We start from the raw sequence: 18,934 nt of genomic DNA, 5'->3' as shown, positions 1-18,934 counted from the left end.
ATACTAAGATGTATTCTGCCTCTTTTCAGGAAAAGGAGCTAAGCTGGTTCCCAGACTGTGATGTCAGAGCCTCCTCTCATGGAAGGAGAAAGACTTCAGCCATCGCAGTAAGATCTATTCTTATTTAGAGAAGCTTTCCTAGGATTTCAAAGTAGGCAAAATAATCCATAGAAATTGAAATTAGGGTGCTAAGAATTTATTGGTTTACGTGTTTTAGAAAAGATTTCACAAACTGAAACAGAAGTGGTATTGAACACGGTTGAAAATGATTGAGGGTCTGCACTGAATGTGTGCCTCTATTTGGTCACATCTGGCAAAGCCTATAAAATAAGAGCAAGGAGTAAGTTGCTTGTTTCACCTTAAATTGTTAGTCTGACTGGACAAAGGCTCTTTAGTGACACCAGAAGCTGCAACATGTAATGTGCCTTACCACATCAGAAGCTTAAACCAGGAACTTCTGCTGTTGCTCAGATGCTTGTCTTTTACACCTAGATCTGAGTAAGAAACAACTGAGTATTTGTATACTTTTTCTGCCAGAAATGTTGTTATCCTGAGCCACCTTTATGCTCACGGACAGTAGGTCACTGTCCCTTGCCAGTGTGGTGGTTTTCTCCTTTCCACCCTGTCAGCTCCAGCACTGACTTCTCCCCTCTGTTCATTGGTGGCTTTTCAGAGCACTACAGGTCAATATGTTAAAAGGTCAGCATGTGTTGCACAAGCCTGTTGTGCTCTGGTGTCCTTCCTCTTCTGAAGTTTGAAGAGAAGCTCTGCTATTCAGCTATCCCAATCTCGTAAAATTCATGGAGAGCACTAATATTGCTGCCATTGCAAAACTGAGATCAGATAAATCAGATGTTCATTTCAGAACAGGCAGCTGCATAAGAAACTGGTTTCTGCCCTACATGCCAGGTCAAAAGCATGGCAAGTGCATGGTATCTGGCAGAGCTCAGTCAAGTAAAATAATCAGCAAACGGGAATGGGAATTACGTTGCAAATATTGTTCTTTTTTATTTATATTGCATGAATCTTAACAAAATGATCTACTTGGAAATCCTGACCGCTGTCTGAGGCTGAGAGGAATGACTTTTCATGTCCTTGCTTGCTTGATGAACAGAGCAAATTGTGCTCACCCAAACAGGATTTCTTTATTTTGAGCTGTGAGTATGATTTGTCTGTCTTCACTGAACAACAGCTGCTAATATCTGATATCTGCAGGACTCAAAACAAGGGGCTGAAGTAATGCTCTTAACTTCTGATTTACAGGAGAAATGGGGAACTCTGGTCAAGATCAATAAGCTTTTAGAAACAGTTTCAGTAAAAGTAAAAAAACCCTTTTTTGTTATTGATGAGTGCTATGATGCACCACTTACAATCTGACTGTTTTTTTCTGTGTGCAGTGGCAATAGAAACTGATTAGATTTGAAAATGAATGTTTCAGACTTCAAATATTGTTGCCCTTCACTTTTCCTTGTCACTATCCATTAGAAAGTGACATTCTCAGAAATGAAGGAGTCTTTAATGTGGGACTCTTTAGTACAGTCATTTCCACACCTGCAGCAATGGAGCAGAGCATGGCTACTGTACAGCACTAGTATGACTAAAAGCCACTGAATGCTTTGTTTCTGTACTGGCATTAAAGAGTTATTTTGAATTAGGATGTGTTGAAAGTCCCAGTTTCATGTCTTGCACATTGCACGTGGCTTTCAGTTTAGCTGGAGACGCTGCTCCAGACACTCATTTTCACCACACACAATTCCTTCCATGTTAGAAATGCTGCTGCTTCTCCACACCCTGAGGTCAGGAGAGGTCAGCAGTGGAGCATGTGCCTACACGTGATGGAATAAGGTCCTAGAATAAAGGCTGCCTGAGGTCTGTCCTGCCTGGCAGGTCAGTTTTCCTTTTTTGGGGTGGTAAACCTCATATGCAACGGGACAGGAAATTTCAGAAGGAAACCGGGATAATTAAAATAATCTTGTTTGGTCCATTGCCAATTCTTTCATCTCAGAAAACATAGCTGTGGAGACAGGCACAGACCTTGTAAACTAGTCTAGTCTGAATAGCTCTCATCTAGCATTTTTGAACATTGAACCTTAGTGAACATCTAACATGCAAGGGCATTTCTGTGGGTCAGTCTGAATACTTTTGCTTTTATAGTTTTTTTTTTTTTTTTTTTTTTTTTTCTTTATTGGGTGTTTCTTGAGATTAAGGCAGGCTAGACTAAGTGGATCTTCAGGTTAGTGTGGTATTTCCTTATGTAGATTGCATCACAAAACCACTCCAAAAGAAGATATTTTTATGAGCAAGACTTGTATAAATTACGAAGGAAAAAAAATTGCCTGGAAAAGCTGAAATAGAGATTTAAATACTGTACAAGCTGGATAGAACTAAAGCTACTCTTGTTTTTCACTTTCTAAATCTTCAAGCCATAACATTCTCTCCTCCTGTGCTTAATCTAGAGTGTTTGTAACAAACCACCCTGTCTGCACGCCAAGAGATTGCCACAGAGAGAAACAAATTGCTGCTGATGACAGAGGTAAATCTTGTTCTGAAAATTATTCCTCGGGCAGCTTTCGGTAACTTCCTTTTCCAGAAGATTCCTGAGGAATCAGTGGCAGCGACTCCGAGAGGAAACAGCTGCTCAGAGAGTTTTGCTGTGGTGGCCCTGGTGTGTGCTGGGAGCCTGGCAGCTGGCTGGGAGCATCCAGGAGCCAATCCATAGGTCTCATTCCATACATCCCCCCGGCAGTACTTATGGAGAGCCCTTAGGTGGTGCTGTATGGCAGCGCTCGGCCGCCGGCACCTCTGCTGCCTTCGGGATGCCTGTGCCCCACCCCAGGGCTCACATTTGGCCGTAGTTCACTCTGAAGAAGGTGAAAAAGCAGTCTCTGGGCACTCTTAATTAGGATGAGTAAATGAAATCTGTCAGTAGAGACATATTAAATATTAAATTCAAACATGGATTGCAATAGCTGCTGTAATTTAATCCTTATAAACTTGAATCATGTCATGCTTAAACTTCCATGCCAAATGTATTGCTCCCTGTCTGTAAAACAAAGGGCTTTTAAATAATAGTTAAGGAGTTTTTAAAGGGCATTTTAGGATCATCCTGATGGAGGAACAGTGCTCACCCTGGGAACTTCCTAATGTAAATATGGGTGTGGTGGTGTGGCTTTCAGGTTAAATCTTCCAGGCTGTGAAACTCCCTTCATTTCTGAAGAACTAGGGATCCAGATTTAGGAATTTGAGTCGTGATGTCAATTACAATGGAATTGAAATGGAATTTCCTCCAGCAGGATGGGTTTCAAGCCACAAAGTAAATTTTATTTGGAAACTGTTGGTTAAATTATTAAAGAGAGTTATTAGACAACTCTCAAATACTGATGGTATCTTTTGTAACAACACAGGAGAGAAGCGAGGTGTTGAAAACAAATTGATTTCTGTCCCTTGGAAAAGAGTTATGTGACTGTTTTTTGTTTTTTTTTTTTTTTTCCAAGTTGGGAATGTAGCCTTCCTATAGTTTCACTGCATGCTTATGCACGTTCCTGTATTTTGTTAGTGTTTTCCACCTGTTCCTGCAGCTTGAGGGGGATAAGCCTGGGAATATTCTGCCAAAGCAAATGAAATGTGAAATAATTCATGTTTTCAGAATGACTTCATTTAGTCATGACTTTTATTTATTTAGAGTGAGAGAGAAAGAGCTGGTGTTGTTACAGTCTCCACTCTCTGGGCTCTATTTTTTCAATCTCTGGAACTTCCTATAACCCAGCTTTTTTTTTTTTGACATTTGAAATGTCCCAGGCTGCATAAACTGAGTATCTGCTGTGTGTTCCTCTCGTCCCAGTAATTCTCATCCTGTGGTCCCTGTATGCTGTTATTTTAGGTGTATCCTTTACCATTATGTGGGTTGTGAACATTACCCTCAATCCTGCTGCCAGGTAGGTGGGACCAAGCACTGAGATTTTCTTTCTTGTGAGTTGAGAAAGAAACTCTGGCTTGAAAACACTGACAGGTTACTGGGTGGTGATTTGTAGCCTAAAGCTGGTGGCTATAAATTCTCACCTGTGAAAAGAGAACCTTGTAGCTCTGCACAATATGTTCTTCCAGCTGCAGCTGAATTTCTGCACTGTTAATATCCTTAAGCAGCTGCAGCAATGTGTCACACTGATCTGGCATTTTGCATCCCCAGAGCTCTGCTCAAATATTTGAACTGAGTAAGGCACTCCACTGAGCTGAGAGGGAGGCCAGTGTCACTACAGCTTTACAGAAAAAGAAACAGCACCTGGGAGGTTAAAGCAACTTTCCCTCACCATGCAGCAAGTCAATGGTGGAGCTGGAATTACAGCTCAGGAGGTTCCTGGCTCGTGCTACACCAGGCTGTGGAGAAAGGTCATTTCCCAAAATAGTGCAGAAGGTTTGTTATTGATAATAGGGCAACAAAGGGCTCTAGATGTATTAATAGGTGACTGTGTGCCACTCTTAGTAATACATAATTTAGCAACCTTGCAAAATGGGCTACATCATATTTTCTGCAGCAGTATCACTTTCACATTGTGAAACACACACAGTATTTCACATACAAGCAGTATTGTCTGCTTTACTCTGGATAGGTATTTTTGTTTTGGCTCTTCTGACACAGTTTTATTTAAAGTAAATAGGGACATTTACTTAGTAGGCATGAGAAGCCTCCTGATTAGCAGCCACATTAAACTGCAATATCCAGCTCACCTTTCAGGTCAGCACAGCTCCTCTGCCCCTTGGAAGCCCCTGAGCACAGCTCTGTCTGCCTGAGGAGAGCAGAGAGGTGACAGAGGATTTTGGTGGCAGTCATACCTGGCAGTGCAGGAGCTGGGGTACAAGGATGGGAGCCCCCAGGGCTGCCAGGTTTGGTGATGCCCTTAGGCCTCCCAGGGAGGCAGGCAAACCCCATCCCCACCCAGTGGGACAGGGTAGGGGGTGCTGATACTAGTGAAGGGATTTTCATTGAGATTTGGTCCCTGCTGTTCCTCAAAAGAGGATCTTGTAGGTTTCTATTTCAATTTGCCTTTTATAAAATGCTCTTGATCCCCTTTGAACTCCTTTACTTCAGCAGTATACTGACTGAAGGATTTTGTTTCTTCTCAAAATAAGTTATTTGACCTGCTAGGTTGTTCAGCAAATTCAAAAGTATTACGTAGGAAACAAGTTTATTTTTTCACCAAGCACCTGGACTTGGACATCAACAATTGAAAGAAGAACAAAATGGTATTTTGCCTTTGCCAAGTCTGAGGAATTGCAGTGAATAATGGTGGGAAAAATGATAAAGCAAATAGTATTGAATCAATTTATTCAGTCTCATTATGGTTTGAGTTTGGGTGAAGAATCTCCAAACAGGGAAACACCAGGGAAAGAAATGTGGAAGCCAAAATGTGTAAGGGAAGGTAAGCAGGGCACGTGCAGCATCCAGAGATGGCAAGGGTGCTGTTCTCCCCTCTTCATGTCTGTGGATCCATGTGTTTGAATTAACAGAGCAATGTGAGCTTCATGGGCTGCATGTGCCTTTTAAGGCTTGTTGGTTGAAGTAATTGGATCTATTGTTGTGGGCACTGGGAATGCCAGCTTGGCTCTTGAGGTCACTGGCTTGTGAACATGACCTGCTGGAGGTCAGAGCCCTGGAGAGCTTGCTCTGTTTCATTCTCAGAGGTACCAGCCATAATAGTCACTGCTTTGAAAAAGCAGTGTCAGTGTTCCCTGCCTTTATCTAGGGTGTTGTTTGTGCTGAATTGTGGTGTGTTTTGTTTTCTTCTTGTTTTACTAATTCATCTCTTAAACTATCTTCTGGTGGATTCAGAGTTTTTGAAGTTTGGTTGACTTTTTTTTTCTCCTGTGTGTATTTTGGTTTGGTTTTTTGAATTACAATTGAGTTTTCACAACAGGAACTGGTTGATCAGAGACTGAATTGTGAATGATAGTGGTTTTGAGTGATGTTTGGTACTTGATTGGGCATCCTGCTTTCATTCTTGCACATGATGAAGTCAGCTGGATGTAGTCGAGCAGTGCCACACAGGAAAACCAGTACACTTCCTGGGAGAGACAAAAAACTCTTCTTGTGATTGAGGCCAAATGATTCATGGCAAATGCTAAAGGATTCATAATTTCAGCCTTGACTACATCTGCCTTCCCTACTAGGGAACTTGAGAGATACCCCAGTAAAACATCCTATAAAAAAAGAGACAAATTACCTCTCTAGAGTGTCTCAGTTCATGCTCCTGGTCTGGAGCATGCTTGAGCTCTTTTGGCAGAAAGGGAGGTCCAAGGTCTGTGTGGTTTGTATTTTCTGGCATCAAATGCTTTTGTGGTTCTTCACAGTGTGAATCCTTTCCAGGAGCTCGGGGAGTTGCTGTCAGTCCTCAACTTTCCCTGTACAAACCTGTCAAAACATAGAGGATTAAAGCACCAAGCATGGCATGGAACAACCCGTGGATTTTGTGGCCCATCTGGATTGGCTGGACTTAGAGCAAAGCAATCATGGCACTGGTGATTAGATTGCCCACCATAAAACTCCTGGATGGTTCTCATGGGGACAGTTGTGCTTCCTCAGAGCCTCTTTAATTCTCCCTAAAAACTCACCAGGGTATAACTATCATATTGCCCTTATCAAAGATTGTGTTTTAGATGATTTGAATATGTTTTTTTCCCAGTCTTTAGCCTTCTTGCACCCCACTGCTCCTTAAAAATGCTCACATTACCAGCTGAAATTTGCATCTGCTATAGGAATTCTGTTTGGGACTGTGGGTGGGCTTACTCTGTCTAGGTAATGGTGTGGTTTTGCTGGAGTTAGGACAGTTTAGACCTCCTTAAAACTGAACTCCTGCTTACAATGGATTTGAGCATTTTTATGTCTTGCTCGAGAGCCTTTTTTTTTTTTTTTTTTTTTTTTTGTGCTGCTCTGTGTCTTGATCAGGGCAAGCGGCACGTTGTATATCTGCCTGCACTTGTTTGGAATTGATGCTGTGCCCTGGGTGTTGTGCATGGATTTACAGCTGAGGTAAAAAGAACAACCACTTGTTACCATCTTTTTTTTCCCCCCTCCTCAATGTGTCAAACTGCTCCATGGTCTTTGGAAGTGCATTGGGCTACTTGGAACCAGGGAGATAAAATGGTGAGCAGAGTCCTAAATCAGTTGTCTCAGGTCTCATTTCCTTCGGGGTTCTGCATTTCTGACTCTTTGGCAAGGTTTCCTTCACTGCTTTGCAACGGGCAAGAGCTACTGAGGCTATAAAATGTTTTGTTGCTGGAGAAGAAGCTGGCTGGGAAAGTTAGGAGTCACAACTGTGGTGTAAGTAGCTTTAAGGGCATAACTTTTTTGAAGAGGCCTGTTTGTGGTTAAGTAGTTCATGACATTCTCTTAGTCAGGAAACCTGTTTTCTGTAGCCCAAGGGATGCTTGGATGAAAATCCACTTGGATCATCTCTCAAACACCTTTTTTTTTTTTTTTTTTTTGCCTGGTTATCTTTTGTTCATGTGGTCTGGCCTTGCTAAAACTAGCCATTTCTCAAAACTTCCTTCTGCTCATACTTTTAGATTCTTATGAAGGTGTATTGCATAATTCACACAATAAATTGTATTGTGTCTTGTTCTCCTTTTCCTTATTTCTCTTTATTATTCTCCTTTTTTCTACATTCCCTGTAGATGGAAATCTAGAGCTGGGGTGAAATCCATGCTACCTTTAATTACTAAGGGCAAAGTCCCACTTTTGCAAAGCCCTTCTCTTTCATTTCTTTCCACTCTGTGTCTTTGCATCTCTGCCTTGTGAGTTGTTTGGCAAAGGCTGACAGACCCCTGTCTAGCCTGATAGGGCAGTGCTGGCAGGGGCTCCTCACAGGTGCAGCCCTCTTCACCACTGGTAGATGAGGGAAAATGCAGTTTTCATCTGGAGTTAGAAAATGAACCAGTCTATAGTCCCTCACTCAAAATCCAGGCTGTTTCTCTTCAAGAGATGCTGAAGTTATATCATGCATCTGACTGGCTGATGCCACAGCATGGAGCCTTTATTTATAGATGTGTATAAATAAAATCAATCTTCCTCTACAAACTGTCAAATTGTGTTTCCCAAAAGCTGAGGAATGTGCAGTTCATTAAATCTGGAGATAATGAATGACCCCAACTCTCTAGAAAGAGCACCTTTTGTTCAGAAAGACGGGTTTGTTTTAATCTGGCTGCTGACATGAGTTGTCTACAGCTTTTTCCTGAAAAAAAATGAAAATACGCTTTCTGATGTGTTAAAAAAGTTACTGCATGATGGTATTTAGTCTAATTCTGTTAAATCATGTTATGAATTAAAGAGATTCTGAATAGTTGAAGGTGTATGTGGTGATATGAGCACAGGCAAACCAAGATGTGCAGGCAGGGGCTGAGGAAGGGGAATTACTGAAGAAGGTGTTCATCTTCTGACATTATTTGTTCAAGGGAGAGAGTAGATCATTGGCAGCAGGTGCCCAGGGCACTTGGTATGGCTGGCTGCTGTTCACCTTTCCAGGATGGGGGTTTGAATTACAGTGTTCTGTTTCATCATTATCAGGAAAAAAGAACCACATTTTGAACTGAAGTACCTCAGGGTTAACTCCCATGCCTTATAAATTAAGAAAAAAAACCCCAATTGCTTGTCTTCATGGCCAGCCTGTGAGACACGGAGGGTGCATTACCCATTTCCTAGTTAAGGGGCATTAATCTGTTTTCTTACTCCTCTCATGTCCAAAACAACCTGCAGGCCCTGTCAGGGCTCAGCCACACTGAGCTGGCTGGTGAGAAAGGATTGGTGTTAGGACCCTCCAAGAGGTCTTGGGTTAGAGTCTGGAACTCCTGCCTCTCCATTCCCAGAGAGTTTTATTGCCAGTCTCAGGTCCTCCCCGTGATGAGCTGAAGACTGGATGGGCTTGGGCACATGCTTGATTGTCCATTAGCAAGAGAAACTGTGCTAATTGCCAAGAACCCCCCAGGATCTGCAGGGCTGGGCAGCTGGATGGTGTGAGGACAGGCTGCTGTCTTCTCTTACCCCTGCCCAGTGTCCCAGGTTGCCTGCTGGAGTCAAAGAGGGTGAGACCTTTCCCCTGCACTTAGCAGCAGCCTCTCTCTGTGGCTGGAAGGTTTCCTTGTGTTCTCTCACCTTGCTGGGAGACATTCCAAAGATCTTTGAAAGAGGTGGGAGGGTGTCTTTCCTTGAGGGTAGCTTTCTTTGCTGGCTGCCCTCTTTATAGCCAGGAGGGACGGGGTAAACAAGGATACTGTCAGAATTCAAGCTGAATGCATCCTTGGGATGGTGTAAGATGTCAGATTTCACTTGGCTTGACTGACAATATTAATTGTGTTCTTGGGTAAGTGCTTTTTCCTTTTTTGTTTACAGGAAAAGAGTCTTCAGAAAGTCCCTTTCAGAAAGCTTGTGATGGGTTGATTCCAGAGACATGGCAGTCTTACATTGGAAGCAAGATCATTGATTTGAGATTGCTGTGACACTGCAGCTTGTTACAACAAGCAGTCTGCCCTCTGCAAGAGCAGAGCAAGAGGAGGGCAGGTCTGTGCACTTCTGCTGGGGCGGAACTTCTCTGGCTTTCAGTGTTTGCACAGTGAATTCAATGTCAACATACGTACAGACAGCAGATCTCAGAGGAGTCAGAGGTAAGTAGCCTGGCTTTTTGAGGTTTCTAGAAAGAGCTGCAGAGCTAAGGGATTTCTTCTGAGTTTTTGGCCTGTCATGAAGTGGCAGATGCCATGGGAGGAGGTGGTCCCTGGTCATTTGGCAGTGCCAAGAGCAAGCTTTGAACCATGTGAGCTTCTGGCGGGTTAGGAAACATTCCCACCAGACATTTCAGAGTCCTGGCCTCTTGGCTGCCAGTCACATTTTTGGGTGATCTTTTTATTTATATCTGGTTGCTACTATTGAGTTGTCTCAGTTCCTCTCTTAGACTAGCCCAAGAAACTGAAAAAGTTCAATGGGAAACAGATTTTCTGAACAGTGCAAAACCATACCCCATCCATTTTCTTTTGGCTCTCTAAATGTGAGAGAGCCTAATGTGGAGGATTCTTGAAGTCTCTACCACCAAATAAGGGCCTGGATCTTGACAAGCTATTGATTAGGTGACAGAAAAAACTAATGACAACACTCATGTGACTTGGGCTGAGTGGCAAATACAAAAGTTGAGTGCAGTTATTAGTTTTAATGGACTAGCCACAAGACAGCAACAGTGTGAAAAAGAGGAAGAAAACTGGCCTGGCTGAATAAGGAGCTTTTGGTGAACTCAGGGAAGAAAAATAATTTCTGACCTTTAGAAGAAGAGGCAGACACAACTCAGGAAAAGTACAAGAACGTCATTAGGTCATGTAGAGAGAAAGTTAGAAAGGTGAAAGCCTAGCTGCAACTCAATCTGGCATTCCCTGTGAACAATAATAAAAAAGTGTCTTAATAAATTCATTAATAACAAAAGGAGTGCCTTGGAGGTCTTTTGCCACCTTGATGATTGTAGGATTCTATGAAATTATAGGATTATATGAAATACATTTATCCTTGAAACACGATACCCTAATTTTTGTGAAGTACTTAAATTCACCCTCAGTTATATTTTCCTGGTTGGAGTTGCTGGAGGACTGAATTTCCTGGCTCTGACTTAGAGAAATCTGTCACTTTGAGTAGGAATGAAACTTGACTGATGCAATCTTATCACAGTATCACCATATAAATGGATCTTATTTATTTTTGATTGAAATGTCAACTTAAAAGATGCAGTGCATATTTTTAAATCCCACTGACATTATATTTAGATATTTTCATTAAGTTCTGGGTATGCAGGCCCATTAAAAATAGGGAGCTAAGTATAAAAACATGAAGTCTTAATGCTTGCTTACTAAATATTCAGAGTGCAAGTGGGCATTGCTCTGGTAACACATGTGAACAGATCTATTCTGGTGCATTTAAAAAGTGTCACTGGCATGAGTGACAGCCACCAATGTATTCATATTGCTTCAGAACCCTGCTGCTGGAAGGAGCTTTCCTGCAACTATTTATCTTTACTTACATTCCATCCCATCCCATTTAAAATGTTTTGCTCTGTTTCAGGAAAGAAAGATCCAGTGATTTTTATTGTTAAAACAAGCACTGCTTCTAACTCTGCTGGAATGCAGCTGCACACTGTGTACTGGGAGTCTGGGTGCCAGGGAAGTGTTAATCCCTGCAGTCGAGGAATACGACGTGGATACTTCAGTTTGTCTTAATTTGTTTTGCTGGTCCTAGTCCTGAGCAGGGCCTAGACCAGGCTCACGTGGTAACTGGTGAGAGGCAGTGAGAGCAAACTGGCAGCAACCTGCTCCTGCTCATGGATGCAGTCTAGCATCTATGGCTCCAAAGTCTACTCACCCACGTGGGAGCACCTTACTGAGGGCTTTGACCCTCCCAGCTGGCCTCCTGGTACATCTCTTAAAAGCAAATTCTTCAGCCTGGTGTGTGAATGAACATTCCAGGCTTAAACAGCAGGGAAAGAATCAAGAAAGTATTTGATGCTTCGTTGACCAGCCAGGAAGCAATGCCTGTTTTTGGGTTTGGTCACTTTAGGCTGTGCTGCAAACATTGGCACGAAGGTCTAGGGGCTCAGAGAGAGAACATTTTTCTCTTTTTTATTTAAACAGGCACATTCCCAGAAGAGCAACAATCCAAAGTTTACACTTCCAGTGAAATGCTGTCTGAGAAGTGGTGGAAGAAGAAAGGTATGTGATAGAAAGTAGAGGTCTGAAAAGTAAAGTAGAGCAGAACTCAAAGCAAACAGAAGAGGAACTTCTATTACAGAAACTTGAAGCTTTTTTAAAATTCACTATAGCCTAAACTGGAAAAAAAATGGTTTTTTTAAAGAGTTGTGCCATATGTTGATGTTAATAATGATTAAGGTGGCAGGAAATGAAACAATTACAAAGAAAACCAAAACAAAGCAAAACCAGGGAGGGACAGCCCTTCCCCATTTTAAACAGGGAAATAGGCTGCCACAGCCTGCAAAAAAAGTGCCATACTATCACGTGATGCTCTGCTCTTCTCCTGTCCAGTTGTTGGGATTTTTGGAGGTGATGCTTTCTTTTTAATTTAATGAGATATTTCCAGTCAGTGTGTTCCCCTGCCCCTGCTTAGTTCCAGCCCTAAGTTTCCTTTCTTTCCCTTTCCCTGTCATATATGTAGAACAAGCCCCTGCCAGGTTGGTCAAAGGCAGGGGTTGTGCCCACATGGAAGCCCAACAGCTGCATTCCTGCTGTATTCCCTGGCACCCACCTGGACGGCTTTCTAGGATATGTTCCCAAGAGCTCTGCAAGGAGCCCAGCACCCAGGTAAAATCCCAGTGTTTGGTTCAAATGGGACCTCTGAATTCAGTCAAGGTGTGCCCCCATCCCTTTTCCAAGGGCTGTGCTGGACATTGAGGTATCAGCTGCCCCATGTTCAAGGTTAGCTGTTAGTTCAGGGATTTTTTTAGTTGCATCTCAGGGAGTTTTTAAAACTTTGGTGCAAGAGATCCCTGTTTCCTTTGCAAACTCCTTGAGTGCTCTGCACTGGGGCGATGATGTTCCATTTGCTGCAGCTCCACAGACACCGTGGTGGCTGGCAGACTCCAGGCAGGAGTGATTGCCCTGGTGTTTTATTAGCTCCCAGAAAATATATAGCAGGAGAGAGGCCGCGCAGGCTCCAGCACAGTCTGCCTGAGCTCTGACCCCTCGGGCAAGAGGCTACATTGCTTTTACAGCCAGCACTTAACCTTGCTGCTAAGACTTGTCAACAAGGAGGCCAATTAGCAGCAGATAAGATGGTGGATGATATAATGCAGATGTCTGTCTGTTAGGAGCATAACTGATGTATTTTTAACACAACAAGGATCTTAAAACATGGCTCTGCATAAATGATGCCGTCCCCTCCACTGTAGAGAAGCCCTCTCAACAGTGAAGAGTTACAGAAAATTGTAGGTTTGTTGTTTTAGTTTGGTTTGGCTTTTTTTTCCCCTCCTGCAAATTCTCTCTTAAAGCCTTGTTGTGCTAGGTTCATGATGACTATGGCATGTGTAGGATTGTAAGAAATAACTATGAAAAAATGGCAATTTTAAGCTTATTTTTTTCTTAAACAGAGATTTAAAATGTACTCAGATTCAGAATGAAAACAGGGCACTTCTTTTTTTCCTGAAAGAGTCAGTACACAACTGGAACTGTTTTCTGTAATCAGACATGGATATTGGAATATTATCAGAAAATACAGGCTGGGGAAATTTGAGTTAATTGATTAAAATAATGCAGGTCTACAAGGCTGTTACAGCCTCCTGCAAAGGGCAGGGGCTCCTTATCACATCTCAGCACGTCACACTAACACCCCTGTTTGGGTGAACACAGGGGTTCCTGGCAGACTAAAGCTACAGGGGCTGTTGCAGGCAGTTTATGTTTTGGTTGTGACTGGCAGTCAGGATAATTCAGTAAGATAAAATAAGGTGAGAGGGGCCTGAATTAAGTAATTCTTCTGTCTTGTTTTAGTGATTTAGAACTTAATTAAACAATTAAATAGACTCACAGAATGGTTGCACATGAAGGGACCTTAAAGTCCTCCAGTTCCAACCCTCCTGCCATGGGACACCTTCTGCTGGACCAGATTGCTGAGAGTCCCCTCCAGCCTGGCCTTGAACATTTACAGGGATGGGGCATCCACAGCTGCTCTGGGCATGGTTTGCATGATTACTTTTAATTGCTAGGATAACTATTTATGTATAGTGCAAAAAACTCCACAAAGTCTTGCTGTATATTTTGTATTACAGATACAGTGTGGGCAGGAAGAGAGAGAGACACCACCTCTTCTTGAGAGACACCATGACTTACCAGCTCTGTGTCAAAGCTTTTCTTTCAGCTAAGGAGTCAGCAGCAGAAGAGGAGCAGTGAATTCCAACACCCAGCAACATCTACAAGGTACTGATAAAGGCCTTGAGATTTGGTATTCAAACCTCAGGAGTGTAGAAATAACTGTAAGAAGTTTTTTCAGTTGAGTAGACATTAACACTGCCCTAAGTGCAGGGAAAAGGCATTCCACATGTATTTAATGGTAACATTAATATATCTGAGGATAATTCTTATCCAATGAACACCAAGATTATTTTCTTTTCTTGGCTAGTGTTTAAATAGTCTAACTTCTTTTTAGGATGTTGAGTATCTTTTCTTGTTCAGGTAGAGTCAATAGTAACTTTGCTTCTTGGAAATTTGTCTACTCTTAGGGTTTCCTTCTTTAGTGTCCTCTGTGCATTTTAATTGTTCCAATAATCTTTGGTTAAAAAAACAGGTTTTTCTAAAATGCTGATAAAATGAGTACACAATATTTTTACAATTAAAAAGAAATTATTTTCGTGACAATGTTTTAGTGCACTGTGTTCTTTCATTCATGGCTTAGCTCATCCTTAAGGAAATTTCCTTGACTTCATGTGGTTTATTTCCAAGCAAGAGCAAGTCCACCAAACTGCTTAAGGATCTGATTTGTTCGAAATGCATGACTGAGCAGAGTGTGCAGAAGAGGAATTATCCCCCTTGCAGAACTGACCTGGAAGGTTGCTACAAGCACAGAGCCCACAGAGTGAGCTGTCCTGAAGCTGTCCTCAGACTATTTGCTGTATTTTCTCATCAGGAGTGAGAGACAGAGCTTTCCTTTTCAATTTCAAAATTGAAGATTAATATCATTGATAAGAAGAAAAAAATGAAGACATTATCTTCTTGTCTTGTAGGAGAATCCTTCACCCCTCCCTCCAAATCAACTTGAAATATACTTAAGGTAAAAAAAAGGAGAGGAAAGAAAACCAAAGGAAACCAGAATATAGCCAACCTTTTTAATTAGAGTATATTGTACTTCCAAACTGGATACACTAGAAATTGGCAATGCAACATAAGATGCAAAGAAATATACCAGTTACTGTCAAAATGACCCTGTACAGCCTTATAATGCAAAAAGCTTTATACAATACAAATTTTTATTAATGTACACAAACCTTGAATGATACTTGAACATAATACAACAAGTAAAAAAAAAAAAAAGAAGAAAGAAAAAAGTGCTGAGAACTTTTAACTGAATTACTGAATGGAAAAACACGCCAGCTTTCATTAAAGAATGCATAGTGAAAACCAGTATGAAATTACCTTTATGGTGGGGGGAATTTATCAGAACTGTTGGTCATTAATCAGTAGGGGGAACCTCTGGAGAACATTCCTGTCTTTAGTCTTGAACTGCAAACAAATTATTTTAATATGCAAGAGCTCTGATAAATAGGGTATTTTTTTTTCTTAAAAAAATAAAAACCTCCTAACACACTTTTCCTTACAGAGAAAACTTCTATAACTTGCCAGAAAGGATGAATTTATCCTTTCCAAAGTGCTAAACAAATTTCCCAGGTACACTAAACATTGCCAGGTCAGATACTGGTGCAGTGGAACATGGTCAAAACACGTGGTGGTCGCATGCGGGCAGCTCATTCTTGGAAGTTCCAGCCCCATTTAAACTGCCATTTGGTTTAGATACAGTGGCCTACTATTGTAACATTCCTCCTTCTTCTTCCTCCTGGACAGCTGCACCTTACCTGTAGCTGGTGTGAAAAACAAGCTTTTGGATTTGGGAGTGTTTGGTTTTCTGTGGTGTGGTCAGAGATGCGCGTGTGGAGTGTGTTTTACAGAACTGGTAGAGCTGCTGGATACAGGTTGCAGATTTCATGCTGTCAATAACTATTTTATGCTCTGAGTACTTCCCAACACAGTATTTTCTATTGTGCCTGTGCTCCCAGGGAGGTGTGAGCAGGAGCTCTGGTGGAGTAAAGCATGGTGAGCAGGGCCCTGAGTTAGGTAAGTCGTTTACAGAGGTTTACACGCACTTTGGAGCAGATGGGTTCTCTTCACTGCATAGACAGACCTGCCAAGTGCTCATCAGAACCAAAACTGCCTGCTGGAATGTAAACAAATGGTGAGACTTCCCTGTCCTGTAATTAATAATGCCAAATGATAACCTGCTGATGGTTTTGGATATTTCCCCCTTGTAACTAGCTTCCAGTATGGTAACAGGAGTGCGCAGATTAGGATGTCCTCCACATACAGGAAGAATTTGGTCATGACAGTGGAGAATGTTTGGCCATCTCAGTACAAAACAAATGTAGGAATCTTGCAAATAGGTTAAAGTGATGAAAGTTTTGCATCCAGAAAGTCCTTCTACACAAGCTTCATTTAAGAACTAATGAAGACTGAGTTACATTTCTACTTGCCCATATGGCTAAAAGCCCTTGTGGACAAGAAATTCCTTCCTGAACAGGGTCGTTGCTTTCCTGCTGGGGTGGTTGGATCCCCCCCATCCCACAACAACCTGTAGAGGAAGTTCCTTCAGGACAGCACGAGGGTGGGTAGATAGCATGAAAGATGTGACTCAGGGCACCTCCTACAGTGGCTTGGCCAAGGGACAGGGAGGGGACTGTGGCAAAAGCTAGGTCAGACACTTCTAATAGCTGTAAGAGACAGCCAGATCCAAATCCAAGAGACACCACGGAAAACAATAATTCAGTATGAAGGCATTCCTGTACATCACATGACCATTCTGAAAGGCTTCACATTTCATACTTCCAATTGTAAAACAGAGTGCTTTTAATCCCAGTCTTTCTTCCCACATATTACTTTGTCTAAGGAACAGAAATCAATTAACGATCAGTTAGCTTCTCTTGCATTAAGATCAATCTTGGCATTTTGAGATTAACAAAGGTTATACAACCAATCTGCATTTGCTTCTTCCTGCAATAAAGTGCTACATATAACATGTCATTTTAATGACCACAAGTAGGAGCATTAAATAAGTACAAAGTCAGCTTCCTAGCAGGACACACTCTATCTGCCATCAACAGAAAGGAATAAAGTATTACTGATGACATGGAGGGGAGCGAGAGGACTGTCAAATTTGCAAGTACAATTGAAATACTGAGGGTATAAAAGAGAACTTTATGATTCCAAAAGCATCTTTTTATAGCTTTATATTTCAAAGAAGTTACTGGTACCTTTTCAAATAAACAGTCTTATTCACTTCAGCCCACAATTTGTTTTTTTTCTTTTTTTTTTTTTTTTGCAAGTGAGAAACAAACTAGTGCAAGACTAAAGCACTGTGCAAAACTGCCTTTTTTTTTTTAGTCTGAGTATTTATACCCAGAATTTATCCATACCCTTTTTTAAATCCCCTTGTTGGATTTTTTTTTCCACCATAGAATTCTAGTTATACAAGTTGTTCCTGCAAAGTAAAAGGTAACCACTGCATAATACAGTATATATATCCAATATTTATATGCCCTTTTAAAACAAAAGATGTATGCTGTGGCCCAGAGGCAGGTGTTTGTCACACCTGTGTAAGAGCTGGGCCTGCTCGGTGGGTGTGTAGGCTGCACACACTGCAGGTGTGTGGACATACACACTTTTCATTGTCATGCCCTCATCCTGCAGCGCTGAAAGCAACTTTTCTTCCTCACCAGTTCTATCCCAAATCCTCAAACCTTGACGACTGAATACAAGGCATCAAACAACTAAAGGAAGCTGCAAACAGCACTGAAATAACAGACCAGTTCTCCCCCTGCCCCGCCCCAAACATTGCTCCTGAACAGCTCCACAGTTCAGGGGGAGGCAGGGGGAAGGCAGGGAGCCAGTGTGTGGAAAGGGGAAAAGAAGGATGATTAAAGAAGCCAATCCAAGGGATGTGCAAAAGCAATGTCATGGCACACTACAGGCAGCCTCTCTTCCACGCACCCGCACGCACACAAAGCCCAAAAATAAAATGCATCAATATGTCATCTTACAAGTGCTGATTGCCAATAAGGACACTCTTTTTTTTTTCAGCTTAACAAGACAAAATAGTTTCTTAGATAAAGAGTACTGGGAACATGCCTCTGAAGGTAGAAGTATGCAGTAGGTCACCTCTTGGAGATTTAATAAAGCAGCTTTCATGTCAATGCAATAAGTATACACACAGAGCCATTTGCTAAACCTTACTAATGATATAGTACAAGTGTTCGTTACCTCTGGGGCTACGTTTGCAGCAATGTGTAACCTGCTGGGTTTGTCGGGGATTTTTGGTACAGAATGCAACTGCCCTCAGACAGTCTCTGCCCTTTCTGTTAGTCCAAGGTAGGCAAGGAAGGAGTGTTTAGGTGAAGAGGCACCTCCCGGTGCAGTCTGAGGTCTGGGTGGATGGAATGTGAGATCGTAGTGGTTTTTGGGGAAAAACATTGTTAAAGGAATAAGGTGGGCAAACTCTGAGTTCCAGTATTTATCGAAGCACAGGGAAGTGCCGTTGATGGCCAAGGCTTTCACTGCCAAGTTTGGCTCTGCCCCGCTGCCCTGTGCAGCTGACATAGCCACTGTTTGCAGGGCCTGGGAGGCAGACATAACTGAGAGGGGTGACAGAAGGTTCCTGGAGCTGATCACTGGTAGGAGCGGACTGGCTTCCTTGGAGGTTGAATACTGGCCCTTCTTCTCCTCTTCAGAGCAGTCCCCGTTCTGGTGCTTCTTCACGTGGCGGCTGAAGACAAAAGGGTGGGTAGTCTTGAACAGGCACTCATCACAGCTGAAGGTCTGGCGTGGAGCGTGCTTCAGTTTCTTGTGCAAGTTGAGATTGTCTTTGCGTTTGCAGCTGTAGCTGCACTGGTCACAGTGAAAAGGGCGCTCGCCGGTGTGGACACGCACGTGCTCGATCAGCTTGTTGGCCGTCTTGGACAGGTAGCCACACTGGTCACACTTGTAATGGTTGCCAAGGCGGTGCTCTCGGATGTGCATCTCCAGCTCCAGCTGGTTGGCTTTCACTGTCTGGCAGATCCGACACTTGTACTCCATCTTGTAGTGAGTCTTCAGGTGGCACTCCATGGCTGCGGGGCGGTTCGTGGAGTAGATGCAGAACGGGCACCTG

The 18,934-nt window shown here is 42.4% G+C and overlaps 2 protein-coding genes across 15 annotated transcripts in view; one reads left to right on the top strand and one right to left on the bottom strand.

Moving 5' to 3' along the window:
- Positions 1-17,344, top strand: part of MMAA (metabolism of cobalamin associated A) — a 43,701-nt gene extending 26,357 nt beyond the window's left edge. The window contains exons 7-13 of one of the 6 annotated variants that reach the window (XR_010360816.1): positions 30-107; positions 2,457-2,533; positions 9,380-9,651; positions 11,653-11,730; positions 12,191-12,336; positions 13,797-13,944; positions 14,467-17,344. The gene's annotated coding sequence lies outside the window, so the exon portion shown is untranslated. Of the gene's footprint in view, positions 1-29; positions 1,158-2,456; positions 2,534-9,379; positions 9,652-11,652; positions 11,731-12,190; positions 12,337-13,796; positions 14,383-14,419 lie in introns of those variants that run through there. The other 5 variants (XR_010360817.1, XR_010360815.1, XR_010360819.1 and 2 more) reach the window with 5 other exon arrangements.
- Positions 14,836-18,934, bottom strand: part of ZNF827 (zinc finger protein 827) — a 140,844-nt gene continuing 136,745 nt past the window's right edge. For 7 of the 9 annotated variants that reach the window (XM_064416712.1, XM_064416711.1, XM_064416713.1 and 4 more), the window contains one exon: positions 14,836-18,931. In XM_064416712.1, the coding sequence (XP_064272782.1) occupies positions 18,124-18,931 (808 nt within the window). In that variant the 3' untranslated portion in view covers positions 14,836-18,123. The remainder of the gene's footprint in view (positions 18,932-18,934) is intronic. The other 2 variants (XR_010360812.1, XR_010360814.1) reach the window with 2 other exon arrangements.

Source organism: Passer domesticus, chromosome 4 (assembly GCF_036417665.1).
Source record: "Passer domesticus isolate bPasDom1 chromosome 4, bPasDom1.hap1, whole genome shotgun sequence".
NCBI lineage: Eukaryota > Metazoa > Chordata > Aves > Passeriformes > Passeridae > Passer > Passer domesticus.
This window is presented reverse-complemented; position numbering and strand designations above follow the sequence as displayed.